We start from the raw sequence: 23341 nt of genomic DNA on the forward strand, positions 1-23341 counted from the left end.
AGAGGGACTGACCAGGTAATGTCAGAGTAGGAAATTGTAAAGGGAATGAACAGCAAAGGACTTGCTGGGAAGTGACGGAACAAGCTACAGTTAACACAGTTTCCTGGAAAAAGATGAGGCAGGCAAGTTCATAGTTGGAAACTTTTTTGGAACTTTTTCCCTGTCGTCCCACTCACCTTAAGTCCATCTAAGTATCAAACTCAATTATCAAATGTATGAATTTTGTAGAAGAAAAATGTCTTTCATTATGATAGAAATAAGAATAAAAATGCACGTAAATGGCTGCTAATGGGGCCTTTCTTTTCTGTTGCAGTTGCAGCAGGCAGCCGAAGTGTCCCAGATGAGGGGTGCGCGGGTCATTTCCGCTGAAGATCTCCTTTTCCTCATGCGTCGGGATAAGGTATCCATCTGAAATCCTCCTGAACCTTGTGGCAAAGCCCAACGTGTCACATTATATAATTCTGATTGGCTGTTTCCCTTATGGCTCATAGAACCATAGTCCTTTTTAAATATACAGATCCATTATTTGGAAACCTGTTATCCAGAAAACTCTGAATTACTGGGAGGCTGTCTGCTGTAGACTCCATTTTATACAAATTCTCAAGAATTATTTCCTTTTTCTCTGTAATAATAAAACAGTAGCTTGCACTTGATCCCAACTAAGATATAATGAATCCTTATTGGAGGCAAACCCAGCCTATTGGGTTTATTTAATGTTTACATGATTTTCTAGTAGACTAGAGGTATGAAGATCCAAATTATGGAAAGATCTGATTCTGCTATCCGGAAATCCCAAGCTCCCGAGTATTCTGGATAATAGATATTATAATTAAAACAATATTTATTTTTGAAAATGTACAATACTATCTAAGCCCATGCAGAGAACTTAAGTCCTATGATCAATTGGTTATAGTACTTTTATTGCATTGGCCTGTTTGGTTTGCCATGTCCAATGGCCAAGAGACCAATATCAAATCAGACAGAGCCCCCAAGCAGTTTTGCTTTCCTGCAGGTATATTTTGGGGTGCTGTCTTTATTTTGCATTGGGCTGTTGGCATTAAAATGTAATGGTCAGAATGTAGTAACATGGTCTTTGTTCCCCCCCACACCATTTCATAATCACCATTGTTTGGTGACTACCTCTGCCTCCTAATAAGAAACCTTGACCGGACTTTTTATCTTTGAATTTTCAAGAAGAAATTACGGAGGTTGCTGAAATACATGGTCTTCCGTGACTACAAGTCCAAGATCTTGAAAGGAATAGAAGAAGATGACGTTGAAGGTAGGAACAGTGGCATATTGGATTTAATATTATTCTAGCAATGAAAGAAGCCTTTCCTGGCACTGGTTTCTCTACAGAGGAGCTGTCTGTAACTTTGAGCAATTCAGAAATTACATTTTGGTTGGCTCATTGCAAAAGGAATAAAATGCACATCCCTCGTTAGGAGCGTGCCGTTAACTCACACAGACGTCTCTAACTGGAAATGCTTAAGCCAATAATTGGTTTTGGCCCTTAGGTAGTGACAGCGGGCAGAGAGGAGAGCTTTGATATGTATTGGAGCGGGCAGCTGTGGGTGCATTATGCAGAAAATCTTCCCTAAATCCTTTAGGCATTGTTAACATACACCAAATAACGGTGCTCACTTAAAGCCACGGACAGTGTGCCTTGGAAATGCTATTATTACTATTACTGCAGCGCAAGAAAACTTGCCAGAAGGATAACAACATAAAAACAGACTGATGGTGGTCAAGGAGAATAGAGGTCCCTAAACGGAGGTTGATACTCTGTATCAGTAAAACCTTCTTTAAAGCTTGAAGCCCCCTTTTATTGTGGGGCCCTGGAATTTATGGCTACAGTGGATGCACAGAATTACTTATACAAAGGGAGGGCTATGCAAAGGTCTGATTTGGCTGAGGATGTTGTGAATTGTAGTTCAGAGAAGCTGTTTGACTTTTCTGAAGTCCAGATAAGTGAAATAAACTTCAAAGTAGGTCTTTGCCAAGTCTAGAGAATATGCCCTTATTCATAGGCATTACTGTTGTTATGGGGCAGATAAGAGAATGTGATATATACTGGTAATAATATTAGGAGTGAGAATACAATGTAATGGGACAGTAATTGCCATTTAAATACTTGTTTAAATGTGGGTATCCTAATAAAATGGTTGTGAGATGAAACAGAGTATAGACAGAAAAACATTGTTAACAGGACCAATTGGATATGTATGTTGCTTTAAGAAAAGAAACGTGAGGTGGCAACACGTGATTGGTTTTAGTGTTTGGGGAGGGATTTCCTGGGGTATAAATTTTGTGACCAAATGTAACAACAGTAATGCCTATGAATAAGTGCCTGTGGGTGCGAAACGCGTAAGGCGGAGCATCAATTGGTCTGTATGCCTACTTTTTAATATTTATGATGAAAAAAAAGTGATTTTTTAACTTTGAGAATTGACTGGGAATATATTTCTGAGTTTTTGATTTGAGTGCCCTTTGGAGTTGGGGGCTATATTCCAGCATTTTTGGCCCTTTTTGACAGGCCTGTATAGATTGCAGCAGTTGAGTAGTAAGTTTTCTAGAGAATATGCCCACCTTAAATCTGAATTGCTGGGAGGTCGATAAAAAGCTAATGATGCCCAGTTTACCAATTCAGGAAATGAATTCTTATCTCTTTTAAACAGAGAAATTCAACAGCAACAACAATTCCAACAAACGGCAAAAGCTGGCGCAAGACTTTCTCATCTCCATCGACCAGACAGGAGAGCTTCTAGCCCTGATGGAAGATGATGAGGTTGATGACGTTAAACAGGAACGGATGGAGGTAACTCTTTACTGATCCGGAAATTAAATTAAGGGAGACGTACAGCATAAGGAAGCTTACAGCAATAATGAATAATATAGGGTGCTGGTTTCACTTTGGGCTAGAAATTTGTATTTCTAAAAAATGCCCATTGAAAATCAACCCTGTGTGACATTAGCCTGAGTCTTTGATTGGCTGCTTGTTATAACCTGGTGGACATTCTGATTCTTTGGTTGCAGGTTTGTTTGGCTGCAACCTCCATTTTTTTGAATGCACTAATGCCCTGATTGGCTGCAGGTTTTTTTTTTCTAGCCTATGCCAATACAATAGGCACACCCCAGTGACAGGGCATAAAAATGTGAGGAAAGGTCTTACAGTAATGCAGGGGCCTAAAATAATCTTACTGCTTGCAAATGGCAAGTTCTTAATTGATTTTGGAGCAAGAGTTTGTCCTGCAGTTTTAGTATAGCGAGGACAACAGTATTCTGCAAAATGTACTCTTAAAGATTATAATTAACTTTTAATAAGGTGTAGCCAGGGCTGTTGTAAGATTTTTTTGTGTTTTTTGTTCTGCAGTTCTGGAATTTAATACATTACCTAGGAACCAGGTTGCAACTTATAAGTAAAAACAAAAAAGATGCATAAGAGTGGAACTGAACAAAAAGATATGGAATATAAAATAAGAAAAACAATATAAAATAAGAAAAACAATGAAACTGAAAACAAATCCCTTGAGTTGTTGGGTCTGTGACCCTGATAACCAGATGGCATGTTCAGTTGCTGGCTGGGAATAAAGCAGGTTAGGAAAGCCTAAAACCAGTTGAAAAGTTGCTTAAAACGGGTCTATCTATAACATATGAAATTAACTTCCCTCTTAACCCATTTCTCATCAGAGGCCTCAGTCACTCTGTGACCACAGTATGGAAAGCAATACATGATTTATTTGAATGAAACTGGGAAATGTCGATGCTCTGTAATTTTCTAGCCATCAGCCTTGATTCTATGCTATTAAGAGTTAGACTGGTCCGCAGGGATACCTAGAGAAATCTGGTGGGCTTGTCAAAGGTAGCATTGAATGGGGAGAGGGGTGTTGGAGGAAAGGCCCCTTAAGTTCTGTGGTGGCTCAAGTACCCCAGTCTGAGAGAGACTCCAATGATAGGGAAAAGGTTAAATTTTTTCTTGTTCTTCTAACTATGGTCCCAAGTTGTGCGAGTTCCATTATAACCCGATGAGCTGTACTTGGGGAAAAAAATGATTTTCATTTGACCTCTCCCTCATCACTTACTTTCTGCTCTGTTGACAGAACGTTTTATAACCCCAAGAACGAGCTCAAATCAAAAACCGTGACCTAAAAAAAGAAAAAAAAAACAGCCTTTCATTTAGGTATCAATTACCTTGAAACTGTGCGGTAATCTCGGTTTTGGATGAATGCAAATACTCTTAGTTCCACTTTGCCTTGAGCCAGAAAGCATGGCAAGATGTCCAGAAAAGATGATAAACACAAACGCCTGACGTCAGCATGGTCTAAACAGGATCTGAGTTTTGTTGCGGTGAGTTGCTTACATAAAAAAATGTACGGCATCCATACATGAATCTCATATGGTACATTATCTTTGTGATGGCTACACACAACAACCTTGGCTTTGTTCCACCTATAGGCTTCTATGAACCTACAAAGGCAAGACAAGTAGCTAACCAGTAATATCAAAATACGTTTTTTTGCCCACAACTGCATTGTTGCATAATGTTCAGGGTGGGGAGTTCTATTTTCTATTTAATGGAAGACTGTGAAGTCCTAGAAGAACATGAAGAGATTGAAATTCAATAGGTCAAAGGGACCTTTAGATGGGTGAGGGAAAACAAGGAATTTACCTCCAATAAATTCTATAGATGTGTGCATTGTTCTAGATTTCTGACTGCTTGTAGGTGCAGGATATAATGTCTATAAAGGGTATCATTCATCCAGGTCACAATATACAGTACACTATCTGTTAGTGATAAGTCTAAAGCTATTAAATGATTGAGACTTCTCATCATATACTCTATTGTAATGTAATATTTTTAGTAGCACTGTGGGTATTCATCCAATCATCCTGCACCATCCAAAATATGCTTTTTATTCTCACGGCAGTGTTGCTAAGACCTTCAAAGCTTGTTAGCTGGTTAAATTCTGATTGGACTGGAAAAAGGCAAATGTATTAATGGTTTGTTAGTTTTTAACCTCAGTTGTTGAAATGAGCCATGTGAGGAATGAATGACTTGTTTTGTCAAATAGTGTTGTTCAGGGGTGGAGAGAGCTGATCAAAAATACCCTGAAAACCTACAGAACTTGAATTTTTGGAGAAGTTTGTCGAGACTTGTCTCTTTACCCTCAAAGTCCCATATTATGTGGGAAATTTTTGACATATTGTCAACATATTGAGTATATTGAGTACTAAATGGCTATTTGACCCTACTGATCTATTACTACTTAGACCCTTGAAGGCACTGAAGCAGTCTTTTTAGCACTCCAAATGTTAGTTTACTAGATAACCGTGGAAGACTAGTTGCTTAAACCGGTCAATGAAGATATCATACAAATAGATTTTCTTATATATTTTGGTTGGAGTCCTTTTGATGTTTCTACTGAAAAACTGGGAAGATTTTGGCCAACCTGTTGACCCAGGTCTTGATAGTTTTGTTAACAATTAGGCATGAGTGTCAACTTGCATATGACCAGCTTTACAAAGTTCTCAGAAGGTTCCCAAAAACAATATTTCCACATATGTTGAAATAATAGAGTCTAGTGCCACCATATGCTCTTTCCCTCCCAAGTCTTGTAGATCAGCATCAAGTAAAATGCATATTTTGAATACATATATTGTATTTGCGGACATATTTTACAGTTACTCCCACTAATTTCTTTAAAATTACAATTTGTTCACTAGAGTTGGGTTCTAGTTTATTTTTAGAATGTTACTTGCTTAATACCAACCAAGTACAGTGTGGGAAGTTCAAGAAATTATTTTTTATTTTGGCCCAACTTGCTGATCTTTGTTTCTTATTTGTTTTTTCTTAAATCAAAATGGTATAGTTAAGAGAGTTATAGAAAGATCATATTTTTGGTAACTGCCCGCCAAACCTTCTAGTAGCAGCATTGAAAATGTGATAAATATTTTTACAATCACGTCAAATCTCTGAAATAAAAAAAGTATTCACAGTCTTTTGTATTGTTTTGTTTGGGCATTGGGATAAGTTCTGTATTTTCCAACTGGAGCTGAAAATCAGTGAGATTTAAAAGAACATTGTTGACATTTTATTATGTAAGTATCGTATGACTTGCTCAAGCCACGTTCCATGGATCGGAAATAGCAGTCTTGTCATGTTTACCTTAGTGCTGTAAAATAAGACATTTAGTTGGATAATTTAACAGAAAAGATAAGAAAACACAAAAATAGAGCAACTCCGACACTTGTGAAAGCAATGACTATTAAAAAAAACTTCCAGATAAAATGCAGTTTATTATTTAAGGGGATCTGATATGTTGGGTTATTGTTTCCATATTGCACATGTTTTTTATGTGTATTATAATAGTGGGAGGGGACCCCTGGTTACAGAATGCCACGTTGACTTAGGTTCTACATGTCTTGGAACACTAGTTGGCTAAAAGCACTGTGAAATTCTTTGACCTCAATGATGTAAATCACCTAGGAGTTCCATGACCTGCACCTATTAAGCAACCTTGAACAAGTCATAGAAATTCAAGCTGGCTTCAGCTATGTATGCTGAAGAATTCTAAGGTGACTCCAGTCACACACAACTGGGATCCTCAAGGGGATTCTCTGATCCCAGCTTTACTAGAGTTATATAAGTAATAGAACTCCAAATATCTTTGCAGATTATGGAACTATGTTTTTTTATGGACTAAAATTTCTGTCAAAAAGTCATTGGGATTAATTCTTAATTTCAATAAAGATAATTTGAAAAGAAAATGAACTATATGGGTGACTTGTGTAGATGTTAAATGGAATATATATTATTATATTAAATGTTATTACATAGAGGTCCTTGGGCTCATTTTTAATTGCTTGGCACAAAGATGGGTGCAGAATTAGAGTTTGCACCTGCCTGTGCTAAACTGTACTATTGCTTTTTTTTGCCCATTGGGTCTACACTGACGTGGTAGCCACAAGGCATGGCTTCCACGTGTTTTTCAGCTGTTCAACCTATTCATTAAATAGGATTTCTTAATAAAGACTGATTAACATAATTATATTTATTTTCTTATATAGCTGGAGTGACTTTTAACTGATTGTAACTCTTCTGGGATACCCTGAAATTCAAATTATCTTGAGCATTATAACACAGTTAAAACACTTGGGTTTTTTTTTATCAAAATCCAAATTTTTCTGATTTTATAAATAAAAAAAGTCCAACCTAACTAAAAGACACGAATAACACTTATTAATCATCAATAAACCCCGAAAAAATTGGATTGATAAAAACTGTAACTTTCGGATTCTGACTTTTTGCAGCTTCAGGGTATAACAAATCTTGAAAAAATTTAGTATTTTTTTTCCCACTAAAATTCAGACTTTAATAAATAACCCCCCTTGGTGTGACAGATATGCTGATTCTGGCTACTGTTTTATTCCTCCGTCTCAAAACTGAATATCCAAAATAACCTTTTACCAACCGGAATTTTTGAGGGAGAAAGAAATGTGGCAGACAACAGGCCGTTATAGAGCCACTATACATTTATGTTTTATTTTATTTCCATCTGATGAAAATAAATAGTCAAATGTATGTATTTTTTCCTTTTGTTCTATGTTGTTTTTTGGGATTTTTTTTAATGTCGTAAATCGCCAAAACTCATAAGTAGTAATCTCGGTTCCATGCTGTCTGTTTTCTGAGGGATTAAGGCTGTACTGAAGCATAACTCACTGAATATACCCGAAAGGAAACTCTGCTTTTAACTAGAAGCTCAGTAGTTAGGGTAGCAGAATTTTATTGTTTATATTGCATAGTTAAGTCTGGCTCACATTCTTGTTGTTTCTTTTAAGGTTTTACTACCTTAGCAGTTAATCCTTTAAGTGATTTCCACTGTACTTCCAACACTTAGATGTTGTACAACCATAAATCAGCAAAACACTCCTTTTCAAGTTTTAATATTTTTGTACAATGGTTCTTTTCGGGAGCCGGGACAAGCAGATATTTTAATTAAACCTAGAATTTATTTTATGTATATGATTGCAGACAGTGGTTATGCTGAAAAAGCTTTGCTACCTTCCTGGCCTTATTAGATGAATAGTGCTTGATGTGGCCATAAGACGTCACCTTTTCCTAAATAAGTGTTAAGAAGGGCATTTTTTTTATACTGACCTTTTGAACGTTCATCATATTCCTTCTAGCCTTTCTAATTTTTAAGCCAATTTCATTCCTCCATTTTTTTTTTTTTTTTTTTAAACTTGTTTGGTTTCACTTCCCTGAACTTTTGCTTCTCGTGATAAAAAGTCTAGTTGGTTCATTCGTCTTCATTGGATCTTGGACAAATCCAAGTCTATCTTTTTTATTCAGGAAACAGACATTAGACTTTTAAGTCCTGTGAGTCTGACACTATTGAAAGTACAGTATATACTAATCTGACACAATTAAATGTCTGTTAATGTCTAAGGGGCACATTCACCAAGCTCGGGTGAATGAATAGAGGGAAAAAAACTCGAATTTCGAGTAGTTTTTTGTGCTCCTCAACTATCGAATTGGCGTAAATTCGCCTGAGTAGAATGATTCGAATAGATCGAGCAAAAAAACGCTACGAATATTCGCCCATTCAATAGTCGAAGTACTGTCTCTTTTAAAAATCATTCGACTGCCTACTTCGCCAGATTAAACCTACCAAATTGCCTTTAAAGCCTACGGGAAAGTCCCATAGGCTTGTTTTCTACGTTTTTGATTGAATAAAAAGGCATTCGATCGATCATTCGATCGAATGAATATCCTTCGATCAAATATTCGATCGTGTGACTATTCGCCGGGCGAATATTCGCCCATTCGACTATTCGCCAGCACGTAAATTTGCCCGAATTCCCTATTCGATTCTGTTCCCCAGTCGAATTTCGAGGGATTTAACCCCTCAAAATTTGACCCTTGATACATCTGCCCCTAAGTGTCTATTTCACATAGTGCAATTGAATGTCCAGCATTTTTCCATCTTATTAGAACATCCCACAGCTTGGATGCTTTTTCCGTGAAACCCTTTATATAATGGATAGATGTTCAGAGGTAGGACTAATAGCATAAAACATCACTTTCTGAATTCTGTGTCAACTATTAAACCTGACTGACTGTGTATGTTTGGGTATAATTCCAAAAGACATAAATAACCAGTGGAGCCACAACTTGAGTACCAGTCAGGCTCCTTCAGTGGATACTAGGGTTACACCCTCGGGGTCTACTTTTGCCTCTATGAAGCATAGCCATTACAAAACATGTTTTGTCCATTGTGATTGCCTTATAATACTTGCATGTATGGATACCTGGAGGAACCTTTGATAGAAGATGCTTTTATCCTTTCATCCTGTTTTCCAGCCTCTCCTCAAAATAATCTGGTCTGTGAAGCCTACAAATTGCATTGATCCTGTCATTCAGGCATACAGTATTATTGGCACATGCTTGGCTATCTTAAGTGAAATATTTATAGTTTAGCCCTACTGCTATAAAGTAAGCTGAGGAGCATCAGCACACACTCCTCAGTGTTATTGTGTTGAACCTTTTGATATTCACCAAACGTCAGCAAGGTTTTAGCTCTCATGATCTTTTTGAAAATCCCAGAAGAGGGCATGTTATACGCAACACATTAAAATAAATAAGAATTAGGGTTTTTCTGGCTAACAGGATAATTTATTCTCCATCTAAAACACTGGTATCGTTATAACAAGGCATATTTTTTAAAGTTTCAAGTACAACCCAAAAAAAATTACTACTTAGGTAAATATTTAAATATTATATTAGCTTTTCTGTATGCTTGAGATTAATATAGTTCAGCGTTCCTGCCAAGTATGTCAAATGCCCAATTCCACGTTTATTTGCCAGGAAAAATGTTTATTTTGTTTTCTCATATAATGTACAGTTTAATGTTTCACATGCTTTCCCAATTTGATTGCTTTTTAATAGGTACATGGTGTTTTTTTTTTTTATTAGGAAACAGTATAAACACGACCCAATACAATCTATATGCTTCTTTCTTTTCCAGGGCTTTGCTGCATTAAATAACGAATGAGAGTTTAGGCTGGTGGATATATTTATATAGTGCCTTTTGAGAGGAGCAAAGACTTCCTAAGGGTAAGGCCACACTAAGCGATAGCGCGGCGATTTGACTCGCCGCGACTATTCGCCGCGACTTTTAATCCTCAATCGCTGGCGAAACTTTGGCGCTGGCGTCTATGGGAAATCGCGCAAAATCGCCAGCGTAAAAACACACGCGGCGATCTTTTTTCTATTGTCGCTCGAAATCGCCTAGCGAGGCGATTTCGAGCGACAATAGAAAAAAGATCGCCGCGTGTGTTTTTACGCAGCGATTCCCCATAGACGCCAGCGCCAAAGTTTTGCCAGCGATTGAGGATTAAAAGTCGCGGCGAATAGTCGCGGCGAGTCAAATCGCCGCGCTATCGCTTAGTGTGGCCTTACCCTAATAGGGGTGTGCTGAATCCAATTTTTTTGATTTGGACAAACTCTGTAAACCCTGTAGAAAGAAAAAAAAAAAAAAAAAAAAAAAAAATATATATATATATATATAGTGAATAAAGTACCCCCTCTTGTAAAATATAAGGATATTATAAGTTACCGAGGAGTTTCATGACCATATAAAAACACGAGGCCGAAGTCCGAGTGTTTTTATACAGGTCATGGAACTCTGAGGTAACTTCTAATATGCTCATATTTTACAACAGGGGGTACTTTATTTATTATAATACACAAATTTCAGTGAGTCCTGTGACAGAAATGCCATCAGAACTCACCGTTTATAACTGATGACATCAGAACTCACCGTTTATAAGGAAATAATTTACAAGATATTCATGGCTTTTGTGTATTATTTATATATATATTTAAAGTCCATCTAAGAAATCCGGACACACACTGGGATTTTTGAAAAGATAAAAGCTTCATCTTTATTTAGTTCATCATTAAAAGAAAACAGGCCAATGTTTCCGTCCCCATCTTGGACCTTTATCTCAAAACAATATACTGGGGTGAAACATAATGCCCTTGCCTTGCAAATACCAAACTGAATTTAAACTCAAATATACATATATCTCCATGGCCTGATTTTCATGGGACAGTCCTGTGTCGTGGATCTGGCTTTGTTGCAATATGGGTAGGTTTGGGCAGATCAGGGGTGTAGTTAGAGCAGAATGGGGGCATGGGCTAAATTGTCCCTCATTTGCAAATTCAAATGTTGGGAAGTATAAACATATGAGAAAGGGAATATGAAGAGAAAATTGTGTTGCCTTGAGCTATTGGCAAGGGTTTTAATTGATTCTGATTGGTATGGTCATGCAAAAAGACTGCATGTATTGACTCTGTTGAAGGTCCAAACATACTCCTTGCACTTCTGTATAGTTGCTTCAAACACCATTGTGTCCCTCCTGCCTCATCTGCTGAACCCCATGCAAGTGCACACTGAGGAACCCTGGAGCTACCACCTCCACCCTGAAGTTGAGCCTGACAAAAGGAAATATCCTTGATAAAAGTACAAATGATATTGTAGCAATATATAAAAGTTTCATTATTTACATCAGGGATATAGATCCTTAGTCCCTGTGACTGCTGAGCTACACGTTCCTGAACCAACATCTCCCATCTTCCCACAACTGAAGAACAATGGAACATTTGGCTGATCGGCTGCTAAGGGACCTCTAGTGGTGTAGTCAGAGGTCTAGCCACTGTCAAGTGCCTTAGGAAAGCCATCACTGAAAAAAAAAGACAGCATTTCATTACTGACATGAGAGGAAATAAGAACTTCATTATTCTCCAGTCAGCATTGAAAGCATTGCCAAACTTCTTGTTTCTTTTCTCAAAGGCAGCAACAGACCTGGTGTTGTAATTGACAATGAAAGATGTCACGGAACAAGAGCCATCTACTGCAAGGAACCAGCAGCATTACTCATTACTCATCTTCTATTTCTGTTCCAGTCTCTTATTCAAATCAGTGCATGGTTGCTAGGGTAATTCGGACCAACCAGATTTCTGAAATTACAAACTACAGCCGCTGAATAAAAAGCTAAATAACTCAAATCCACAAATAATAATAAATGAAAACCAATTGCACATATCACTCTTTACACTGTACTGAATGTTAATTTAAAGGTGAACCAGTTGGGTTAAGATTTTAAAGTTGAGGCCAGTTAAGGTAAGATTTGAGAATGCCTATTTCATCTCCTAGGTAAACTCTTGAATACACTTTAGAGCCCAGCTTGAAGATCAATCAGGTTGAGATATTTACTTTTTTGCTGACCTAGATCTTCTTGGACCCCGACTGACACTTTGACACATTTCCTAAATCTGTAACCTTCTAATAATAAGAGGGACCCTGACAAAGTTTGGAGCCTCAAGATCCAACTGGAAAAGTTCTATGAACACTGTACTACATTATATGGCATAATCATTTCTATACTTTAAGGGAGCAGATTTATCAAGGGTCGAATTTCGAAGTGATAAATACTTTGAAATTCCACCCTCGAATTGAAATACTTCGAATATCGAAGTCTAAGTATTTTTCACCGAATTTGGCCATCGAACGATCGAAGTAAAATCGTTTGAATCAAACGATTCGAACTATTTTACTTCGATGTGTGAAGACTGAGAAAAATGGTCTAGAAGGTCCCCATAGGCTAACCTAGCGCTTCTGCAGCTTTAATTTGGCGAAGTATTGAAGTCAAAGTTTTTTTAAAGACAGTATTTCGATTATCGAATGGTCGAATATTCAAACTATTTTACTTCAAATCGAATATGAAGTAATTTCAAAGTCGTAGTATCCTATTCGATGGTCGAAGTATCCAAAAAATTACTTCGAATTTTTTTACCTCGAAAATTCCCTCTGATTCACTTCGTCCCTTGATAAATCTGCCCCTTAGTGTAAAAAAAAACACAAATGCATTAATCGAGGAAATGACAAAAACCCCGAACCAACAACAGATTTTATAAATATATATATCTATGGATGAACTTTAAATCGATCAGATGAACAGTACATGTCCCTGTGGGAGGTCGTTGTTTTGGGCTACAGAGGAAAGTCGTACAAGAGTCCTCTGATGTGGCTGCTTTAAACATATTTGTTTGGAATCTGTCCTCTTATGACTCAGAAAACGAACACAATTAGAGAATAGGAAATCTTAGCTTTTTCAGTGATTAAGAACATTCCCCCCAAGCTATGAACAAAATTTCTAATTTGTTTTTATTTTAATCTTGTTTTAAATGACTTGGTAAGAGTGTATTCCACTACCTCCCCCCCCCCCATTACCTTTACTGGTCTCTCTTTTTAACATTTGTTTCAGTTCTGCTCATCAGAGTCCTCACAATGAACACACTGTTTGAAATTTCTGAGAACTGAAGTTTCTTTGATCTGCATTATAGAGAAGGTTGGTGTTTTCTAAGGCTTAATAGCGTATTATAGATGTTCTTCCAGTCTAGAGGAGCATTAATCAGTTCTGCCATGCAGATCAGACATGTGCTGATAGTAGAGCTACAGAACAAGGCTAAGGTTACCAAGTGAAGTCGTTTTTAGAGGATGATGTTCAGTAACTGCAGGAGTTTCCCTGGTGGGAATATATTGCTGGGGTTCCTTATATAACATGGCCATCGGCAACAGTAATGAAGATCTCAGTAGTGTGATGTAGGTCTATGAAAGATCTGCTACCATTGATTGGCTTTTAGTAATTTTTTGGAGTACTTTTCTCTTATAAAGGATCAGATTTTACAAACCATTCAGTTTTATCCTGCTTTATTTTATTTCCAGTTACCAGTATCTGTGGGGCTTGCTGGTTACTGCAGGCCAGAGAATGCTGGAATACCAACAGTTACTCATTCCCTCTGTTGTTCCATTAAGTGTCCATGTTTGACTGACACAAAGTATAGCAGATGCTCGTTCTTGGTCCGTCTGGAAGTATCTATGAAATTGAGATAACAAATTGGTCGGGATGCACAGAATCCTGGGTTTTGGGATTTGGCTAATTACGAGCCTTTTTTGGCAGTATTCTGATTCGGAACCCTAAAATTCATGTGACCATAGACCAATGGACAACGGAAGGTGTTGATTTCCATGCCTGTCATTTGTACATTCAAGTTAATGTTCTAATTCAGTTTGGGATTCGGCCGAAACTTTTGTGATTGATTTGGCCATTGGAATGAATAAAAAACTTAAAAAAAAAATATATATATATTTTATCTCTGTCTGTACTTGATGTGCTATATTTCTATCCCTCCCTTGTTCTCACTGCCCTTTATTTACCCTTGTGTCATTTTATATTAGGATGTGAGCACTAGTTACCCCTATACCTCAAGATTGTTTTTTAAGTGTCTTAAGGAAAAAGTTGTGCCATTTTTTTTTTAATTTTATTTTACTGTATGACCTTTAAGGGACAAGGAAAGTGAAAACTGACAAGGGTGTACCTTCGTTAGGTTTCCCCCAATTGGTGCGCTCAATCATTGCTAACCTCATCTTTTCACTCCTTTCCGGAAAAAATCTTTTTGAAAGGTTGCCTCCTCTTACCTAGCGGCAGCTCCATCTTGGCTAATCCAAGTTACCGCATGGCAGCTTCATCTTGTGGTGGATTCCCAACTAGCTCCCCTTGGCATAGCATTAAAAGGCATCATTGCTTAATGTGTGTACTTTGCCTCTTGGACTTGCACATAAAGGGCCAATGGGGTGTCTTACATATTGGCTACCCCTGAATTTCCATTTGATAGGATAGATATTGTCTGGAATATATATAAAATTATGAATTGTAAAAAAAAAAAAAAGATTTAGAAGAATAGGATAGTTCCCAATATCACCATAGCTGTCAACGAACACTCTGCAGTAAACAAAATATTTCAGAAAATGGGATCACCCAGCAGATTCCAATTGGACAGAGATAAAATAGTTAAAGTTCTTCATGTGGAGAAGTGCGTCAGAGCTCAGGGCCTTCAGCAGATGAATATTTGTCAGAAGATGTTAGTGTGTCAAAAAGTATTGTGGCTTTGTGTTTTTTATCCAAATCAAACCCACAGAAAAAAAAACATCGCTACATTCTTAATCAAAAAAATCAAGGGAGGCGGATGAGATGCAGGATGAATCTACCAAAAGAACTTTTCAGTTAGTGAGATTCCAAAGCTGCATCGCTCCCATATTTATTCTCAAAACATGTAAAGCTTTTCAATGCCAAAAGCAAATGAAAGCCATTAATTGTAGAATATGTACCTGAATGGTTGAAAACATCCCTTTTTATTTTATTTTTTATAGCTCAACAAAGAATTAGGCCAGAAATGGTAGATCTTATATTTGGAGCTTCTGTATCAGTTCAAGACCACCACAGCTCTTTAGCAGTAAAGATTGGTACCATTGAAGATGCCTCTGTAGACCCCTATAGTAGCTCTGTAGCACATTATCTCTGAAGGGGAGGAGGGTGTACGGATAAAGGTGGCCATAGACGTGCAGATTTACCTTCATATCGGATCGTTTGGGGCTCCCGACCTGCCATCAACCATTCAGATCAAATAAAGTATTAAAAGAACAGATCAAACAATGTTCTGCCCCTGACAGCAATCGTGCGAAAGTTGTGTCCAACAAAAGCTGGTGACAGTCTCCCACTGATATTGTCAGATCGGAAATACATGCAGAGATATTATCAGTAGACGACAGAAATGTTCTAACCTGTCCGGTCAACTGAACGACCGATCGCCATCTATCGAAAAATTTTACGATCAAATAGGCAGCTTAAGGCAAAATAGGTATCCATATGAAGTGTGTCCAATTATGGTTTGGGATGCGGAACCTACCAGGCAGATCTGGAGTGCAGTTTGGTGCAAGAACTAAGGGAGTAGTCCTGCTGTTTCTCTCTGTGCTAGCAAGACCAGGCGACAAAATATTACGTATATATAAGGCAGAGGGGTAGTCTTGGACATTCTATTGGATCTGCTGTTTAATTCCAGGACTCCTGATGATCTAGGCTTGTAATATGTTCTCACCTTATACCTGATATGATAGAAGGCCAAAAGGTTATGGGTTTTGCTGCTACAACTCTTAACCTGCATGCACGATTTTGTTCACTCAGCCGAAACATCTTCTATCTTCTTGCTTGTCCGTTTAATTCTGCTAAAGCATCTCCTTGCTGCATTGTCAATAAAGGAACTTGTATTAATTCCTAATCTATACAGAGGGTGATTGATCTTGTTATTAATTTTTACGAGAAGGTTTCCTGAAGATATCTTGAATCTCAGTAACAAAGTATGAAAGGAGGGAGTCATATGACTGCAAGAAACCACCAACTGCCTACTAGCAGAAAAAGTATATCGGTGCCTATCAACCTTCAAGTCATGTTTATTTTTCATTTGTATCTTGGGAACCACCAGTAATCTCAAATAATTATTATTTTGATGTTCTTAAACTTCAAGTTAAGGTTTGGCAGCTGTTTTCTCCCATTGTTGTTCACATGATCGTCAGCCAACTCTAAAGTATGGCTCGACCATTGGTGAATTTACAAGACTTTAATTAACTGAAGATGTTACTTAAAGATTGAATAAGATTGGTTGTGCCTATTATAATCTTATGTCTTAAAGGCAATTAAAAGTGTCTCAAGACAACTCCGAAGGGGGAACTGCCATTGTAATACACTGAACAATATAAAATTGTGTAAATGTAGTGAATGTTTATTCTTAAATATGTGTTCCCAGATAAATGATTGGAGTCCCTCTACAATAGAAGCCTACAGTCTAAGTTCAACATATATACTATGTCCAATTTTTCCCCTGAAAACCTGGGGAGAACATGTAAACGTCTAGTAGATATTACCCTGGTTGGAGTCAAACCTAGGACTGACGCAGACAGCTAGCAATGCTAACTACTGTGCCACCATTCTGCCGGTTGAAAATTTTTTGGCTGAGTGAACAAACGTCTGATTTTTCCATATTGAATAACATTGGTTCCTACATGAGGTAGTGAAGAAAAATTGTGTTGAGGAGCAATTAAGCAATATCATATCTCAAAAAACATTGTTTGCAACAGTGCTCTTCACTGGATCAATCTAATCGTTGAGGCCCAGTACTTGGCCAGGGCTCTCCTTAGCCCATAACAGGGTTACAGACATATGAAAACATCACCATAACAATCATTGTCCTAAGAATGTTCATCAGTGTTCATCCAAAATGTGGTCTAGCTAACCTTGAAGATCAGTTTGCAGGAGTATTTAAGAAAAACAGTCATTCAGACTGGGCTCCTCCAACCAAGTTTCAGAACTACTGTTCTACAGATCACATCATCGTTATAGCTATGATAGTTCCTTCTTAAGTCTTGTAGCTTCACCATGTGTTAATTGCTGAAGATGTTGAAAGCTTTATTAATACCAACAGCTGATTGGCCTTTTCTACAATGCCCCTATGTGTTATAAGTACATATTGCGCCCAGTGCCCTACCATATAACTTCTGCCTGCCCAGCGGGCGTACCAGTGTGCTGAGTGCTGTGTCTGCAGATATGACATCAATGCTTTTCTTTCAAACCAAAAAGGAACGTCTGTGCCTTGTGCTTTATCTGCAGGGCCTGGAGAATTGGAGGAGATTTGCATAAATACCTGGATACGCTGCTGTTTATTTGGACTCCCCAGACACGTTCTGGAAATAATGTAGCCGTAGAAGTAGCTTGTTTGTGCAGAATATGAACGTAGCCTCAGTAACATTCACATAATATCCGAAAATGTTGTTTTTTTGCCTTCTTTAAAGTGAAAATCAAATTTAATTACCAACATAAAAACACTGAAAACCAACTTTGTTGGGCACCCGCGCATGTAGGAGTCAACCTGCCATACCATCCAAGCATGTGCTAATAACCCATGATAAGTTTGCCAACTGGTAGTTGGTTCATATCTATTTAACAGCAGATCTCGATACCCCCTCAATTGTAATCAGTTCATCTATGATTCTTCACCAGTTGGTGGTCTGTTTCTGCCAGAATCCACACACAGCCACCAGCAAAGAGATGCTGTTTAGTTATACACTGGGGTAACTCCTTTTAGATTGCATTTTAATTGTTTGGTTATATTTCTCCCAAATAAACAGAGAGCAGAGAAACAAACCCGAGGGATGGACTCAACACAATATGCTGAATTCTGTGAGAGCCGGCAGCTGAGCTTCTGTAAGTACAGTATATTCATTATATTTTTTTTAAATGTGTTTTTTTTTAAATCATAGCACTTGTTTATTTAAGCTGTCTCTTTCCTACTCTTGGAGCTTCCCAGTACTGACAATCTTCTTTCATTGACAATCCTGTCTGTTCCGTACCTTGTTTTCAGCACAAGAATTTTTTGCATCAAACATAGAAACAAAGTACTGACTTCTCTCTTGCACACTTACAACACATCATGGTTTTCTCCGTGAGTAGTAACCAATGACAACCAATCCACAGATAGCATGATGATAGCTGATGGTCATTGGGTTAAAAGCAAAACCCCTGGAGCACACTGCACGAATTACTACTTTGTACTGTACTATTTAAAAAATTACCATTGCCATTTGCTTAAATATTGTAATTTATTACTATATAGCCCAATAAGTTTTAAGCAGGGCATTGGTAGAGCTTATTATGTACCTTTTTGTGCCCGAGGAACAGGTAGATTGTGACTTGCCCTAAGATGAAATCAGTTGGCAGAGTTTAAGGCATGGGCATAAAAAACAAAATCAGTAGTGCAATTATTTATTGTTTGTCAAACATAAGGGTAATTTTGGATCACATGTTCATTTTGAGGGCAGTCATACTGGCCACAGTCAGTTGCATAAACATTTCCATTCATAATTGTGTCAACGCGTGCACTTCGCACCTCCATATAGTTTTGCCTGGCACCGCTCGGTTCCACCCGCTTCGTGTTCCGAATTTCACAAGATTTTGCCTATTAATGTTTGCCTATTAATGAACTCTGGAGCTTCCACCACCTGGTTTCCGAAACCACAGTGGCTTGTGCAAAATGCGGCAGTGTAGTTCTGCTAATAGAATAGGGTACAATTTTCAATCTTACCCCAAACACCAGGTAGATTGTGACTTGCCCTAAGATAAAATCAGTTGCAAGAGTTTAAGGCATGGGAATAAAAAACAAAATCAGTAGTGCAATTATATATTATATGTCAAACATAAGGGGTCATTTAGGATCATATGTTCATTTTGAGGGCAGCCAAACTGGAAATAAATATAAATAAACATTTCCATTCATACTTGCGTCAATGCGTGCAATTGCACCTCCATATAGTTGTGCCTGGCACCACTCTGTTCCACCCACTTCATGTTCCAAATTTCACAAAGTTGTGCCTATTAATGTTGGTGAACTCTGGAGCTTCCACCACCTGGTTTCCGAACCACAGTGGCTTGTGCAAAATGCAGCAGTGTAGTTCTGCTAATAGAATAGTCTTACTCCAAACTCTTACCCCAAACACCAGAGATGACAGCAACTGGCCTTAGAAGATTGCATTTGTGCAATTTCATATGATTTGCATCATAGTGCAATCGTACTAATCTGTACACAATGGCAACAGTTGCATCAGGCACATCTTTCTCTGGTGACCACATTTGCTGGAATCATGTAACTTGCAGTCATAAATGACCTCTTACTTTTTATGTTCTTTACCTCTTTGGCCTGGGATAGACTTGCCTGTACAAGCTTCTTCTGTTTTCACCCTGTTCCCAGTGACTCTGACCCCTACACTATTTTACACCCCCTATGTATTATTTTGCAATACAGTAAAAGGGGACTTTGGGAAGGAATAGCAATATAATTAAATGGTAGATGATGTTGAAAACAAGAGACACGTCCATCAAGTTCAATCTTTTGCCCAAGTGAAACATTCCAAACTTCTAAATGATCCAGAGAAAGATAAAAAGAAACTATAGGTATTTTTTACAAAGGCATCCAAACCTTTCTTTAACCATTCCAATCAGCAGAGGTGTCTTTATACACCTTAAAGTTCTTAAGAAACTCTTTATAAGGGCCTCTAATAAATTCTACTTTTCTTCAGACTTTCTCTATCTCATTAATGTCCATTCTGAGAGCTGGAGACCAAACCATTCAGCAGGAAGGACCAAGCAAGATATTGTGTTGTATTAAAAACGGGTACAGGTTCATTAGAGGAGAGGGTTTTTCTTCACCTTTACAAAGCACTGGTAATGCCCAAACAGGAATCTGGTGGTCACTCATTTTTGGGATTAAAACAAGGGCTTCTTTTTAGCTGAATCCATGGCAGAAACTGAAAGCCGTGTTAGTAGCTGGGGTAAACCCTGCAATGTTAACTCGGTTAACTTAACATTACTCGGTTATAAAGAATAAATATATGAGAGTTTTTGGTGTTTCTTTTAAGTTTGCCCACTACAGATTTTCCCCCCTGAATAGGGAAGCATGACTGATGGGAACCAACAGGGAAAATAACCCACACAGAAGTGCACAATATAATGGAAGTCACATGGCCCCGCCGCCTCCTGACAGACACAATAGTGTCCTTAAGTGCCTGATAAGTATGCCTGTGCAAAGCCTTCATTTAGTTTCACTCATTATCTGCAGATTGCAAGAGACGGAAAAATAATGTAAATAGTTCTTTATTTAAGTAAATGTCAGTAAAAACTAGCGAGGGAGTGGAAGAGCAAAAAAAAAAAAAACATGTTTTTGAAGCGTTTTGTTTCTAATTTTGGTTCAGCCTACCCTTGCAGATAGAATTTAGCTGGACGCATCTGCAAAACATTAAGTGACTGGTACTTCAGATCACAGTCATTCCAGTAAATGAGAGGTTTGAGATAAAGCCATTTTTAAACCTAAAAATTATAATCAAGTCTGCAGAAAAATGTAAATAAAACGGCCGAATAAAGGGAACAATAATAAAATGAAACGTATAAAAGCAGAAAGTATTTTTTTTTTTTTTTTGTGAACATATACACAGTATTCATAGGGTTTTTGGGGTTTTCTGCATTACTGAAGGGGCTTCTAGGCGCACAGGGGGCTTTTCAGCACAGTGAAAATCAGGACATTCCCCCTTACTTTCTTTGTTTAAAATTTAAAAAAAAAAAAAAAAAGATCTAAAAGATAAATTTAACTGCCCATTGAATGTATGAAATATTGTAAATGTTTTTCAAAAGAATTTTGACTTTTTTGAATTTTTGCTTTGACTATCGATAGACAATAAATTCAGAGGGCTTTTTTTACATAGTAACAATAGATGAGATTAGGAAAAAAATATATGTCCATCAAGTTTAACCTTCCTAACTGCTAGCTGATCCAGAGAAGGTGATAAAATGTATTTATTATTTCGATATATTATGCGTATTGAACATGACTATTTTATATATTTGTATTTGTACCAATAAAAGTTGGAGCTGTCAGTACTGATGGATTATACATAATGACATTCATTCCTGTAGAAGATGTGCATTTCAGTACTTATTAATTTAAAATATGTATTGGACAGAGTTGTTGGATACTCCATCTCTGTAATACCATCAATATCCATTTTAAGCTCCCAACTAGTATTGTATCCAAAAAGGAGCAGAAGGTATCCTAAAGGTTAAGGGAAAAAACTTTGAAGAGGAATCTCATGAGACCCTGTGGCAACTCCTTGTGACCCTTGTTTAAGCCTATCATGGTTGTAAAACACTTTGGGGTAATTTATCAACATTTTTTGCACAAAAAAAACACACAAATGTGTTATATTTTCAAAAACGCGAATGTTTGGTATTTACCAAGACTCGAATGTAAAACTTTGGCATCTGAAATCTTGCGAGTTCATGTAGAAGTCAATGGGAGTTGTCATAGGCAAAATTCAAGCCATTTTTTCACTTAGAGATTTTTGAGCTTGTAAACTTACACATTTGAGTTTATAAACTCACAAATTCAAGGTATTCAAGTTTTTTTCCACTATTACATTCAGTCGAGTTTTTCTATTCTCATTTTTTAATAAATAATCAAACATTCAAGTTTTTTTTTAATTGAGTTTATTCAGAGTAGAAAAAAAAACTCACACATTATTTTTTTGATAAATAAGCCCATTTGTGTCCCACAGGAGAAAAGTGCTATACAAATAATTCTCCTTTCCCAACCAACTTAGCAACTGTTTGACCTCCTTGTATGAGACCAATATGGCTGCCTCTCCAACCAATATGATATCAGGCTGCCTGGTTGAGTGAGGACTTCATCTGCTATAGGGAGGGATTCCATGGGACTTGAGATTTTGACTAGGAATAGTCAGGGGACCAAACTATGAAAAGATCTTCTTGTTTGAAGACCCTGAATGCCCAACCAATGTCTGCCCTGTGTGCAAAATACCAGTATTTTGCACTTAACTTTTATATCAAAATAAAACATGTTACTTAAAAAACAGGTATTAATTCCCCTTTTAAACTATAGTTTGAGTTGCTAGCTTTCTTGCTGAAGTACTTAGGTGATGTAGGGAGCAGCTGTCCATTCCAGGGCAGTGTCACTCATCCAAGATCCTTTGTTTGGCCTGTGGTTTGCCAGTTTAATAGCACAAGCGTTAAATGACCAAAGCTCAGCAGTGATGTTAACACCCAATTAAGAGAAATAGAGCAGTTCACACCTGTTTGTGGAGGTTGTAAATGGTTTTTATATATTGATTTACGCCGCGGAGGCTACTGGCACTGCATCCGAGCCTGGAAACTCATTTCAGTCCAAAACTCCCAACTCTGAAAGATACCAACGTCTCCTGCAGCCACGCTGGAATTTTTTTTTATTCTGAAGTATGTGTTTTCAGCATTTAACCTATTGACATAACATTTATGAGATTGATACAGGTGCATAAAATATGTGCAGAAGAATGCAAAAAAAACCTCGCTTTCTGCTGCGTCTAAAGGCCCATATTTCTTCCGAGCCGTCAAACATATATACGAGAGGTTATTTCTTATTTGAAGAGCTGTGTTGAAACAGTCTAAAGATTTGCTTAGTGGACCAATAAAACAACATTTTGAAATTGTTAGAATTTATTCAACAGACTGTTGAGTTATAGGGAACAAAATAATATATGAATCTCCAGGCTGGTGTTGAAGACTTTACCATTCACAGTATCTGCCTCTCGCCCGTGTTCTTATGGCATTGCACAATGTTTTTTGCTCATGTATATCGTGTTGGCTGGATGAAGTATGCTACTTGGTATTAGTCTGGTCAGCTGATCCATTGCACAACTAGTTCAGATGGGAGCATCAGGGACAGTTTTTGGGTAGGGCAGAGATGAAATTGGCTCTTTAATGTCACTGGGGAGATTCATAGAAAAAATACAAAGAGCAAATGAATTAGAGAGCAAAAATTTATAGATTTTTTCAGTATATTCTC

General features: G+C 37.5%; 1 protein-coding gene across 4 annotated transcripts in view; it reads left to right on the forward strand.

The window, feature by feature from the left end:
* The window catches only part of supt3h.L (SPT3 homolog, SAGA and STAGA complex component L homeolog), a 307390-nt gene that overhangs the window by 211555 nt on the left and 72494 nt on the right, over positions 1 to 23341 (forward strand). For 3 of the 4 annotated variants that reach the window (XM_018261990.2, NM_001093940.1, XM_041562231.1), the window contains 4 exons: positions 314 to 400; positions 1195 to 1282; positions 2679 to 2818; positions 18087 to 18162. In XM_018261990.2, the coding sequence (XP_018117479.1) occupies positions 314 to 400; positions 1195 to 1282; positions 2679 to 2818; positions 18087 to 18162 (391 nt within the window). The remainder of the gene's footprint in view (positions 1 to 313; positions 401 to 1194; positions 1283 to 2678; positions 2819 to 18086; positions 18163 to 23341) is intronic. The other variant, XM_018261992.2, reaches the window with a different exon arrangement.

Source organism: Xenopus laevis, chromosome 5L (genome assembly GCF_017654675.1).
Source record: "Xenopus laevis strain J_2021 chromosome 5L, Xenopus_laevis_v10.1, whole genome shotgun sequence".
Lineage (NCBI taxonomy): Eukaryota > Metazoa > Chordata > Amphibia > Anura > Pipidae > Xenopus > Xenopus laevis.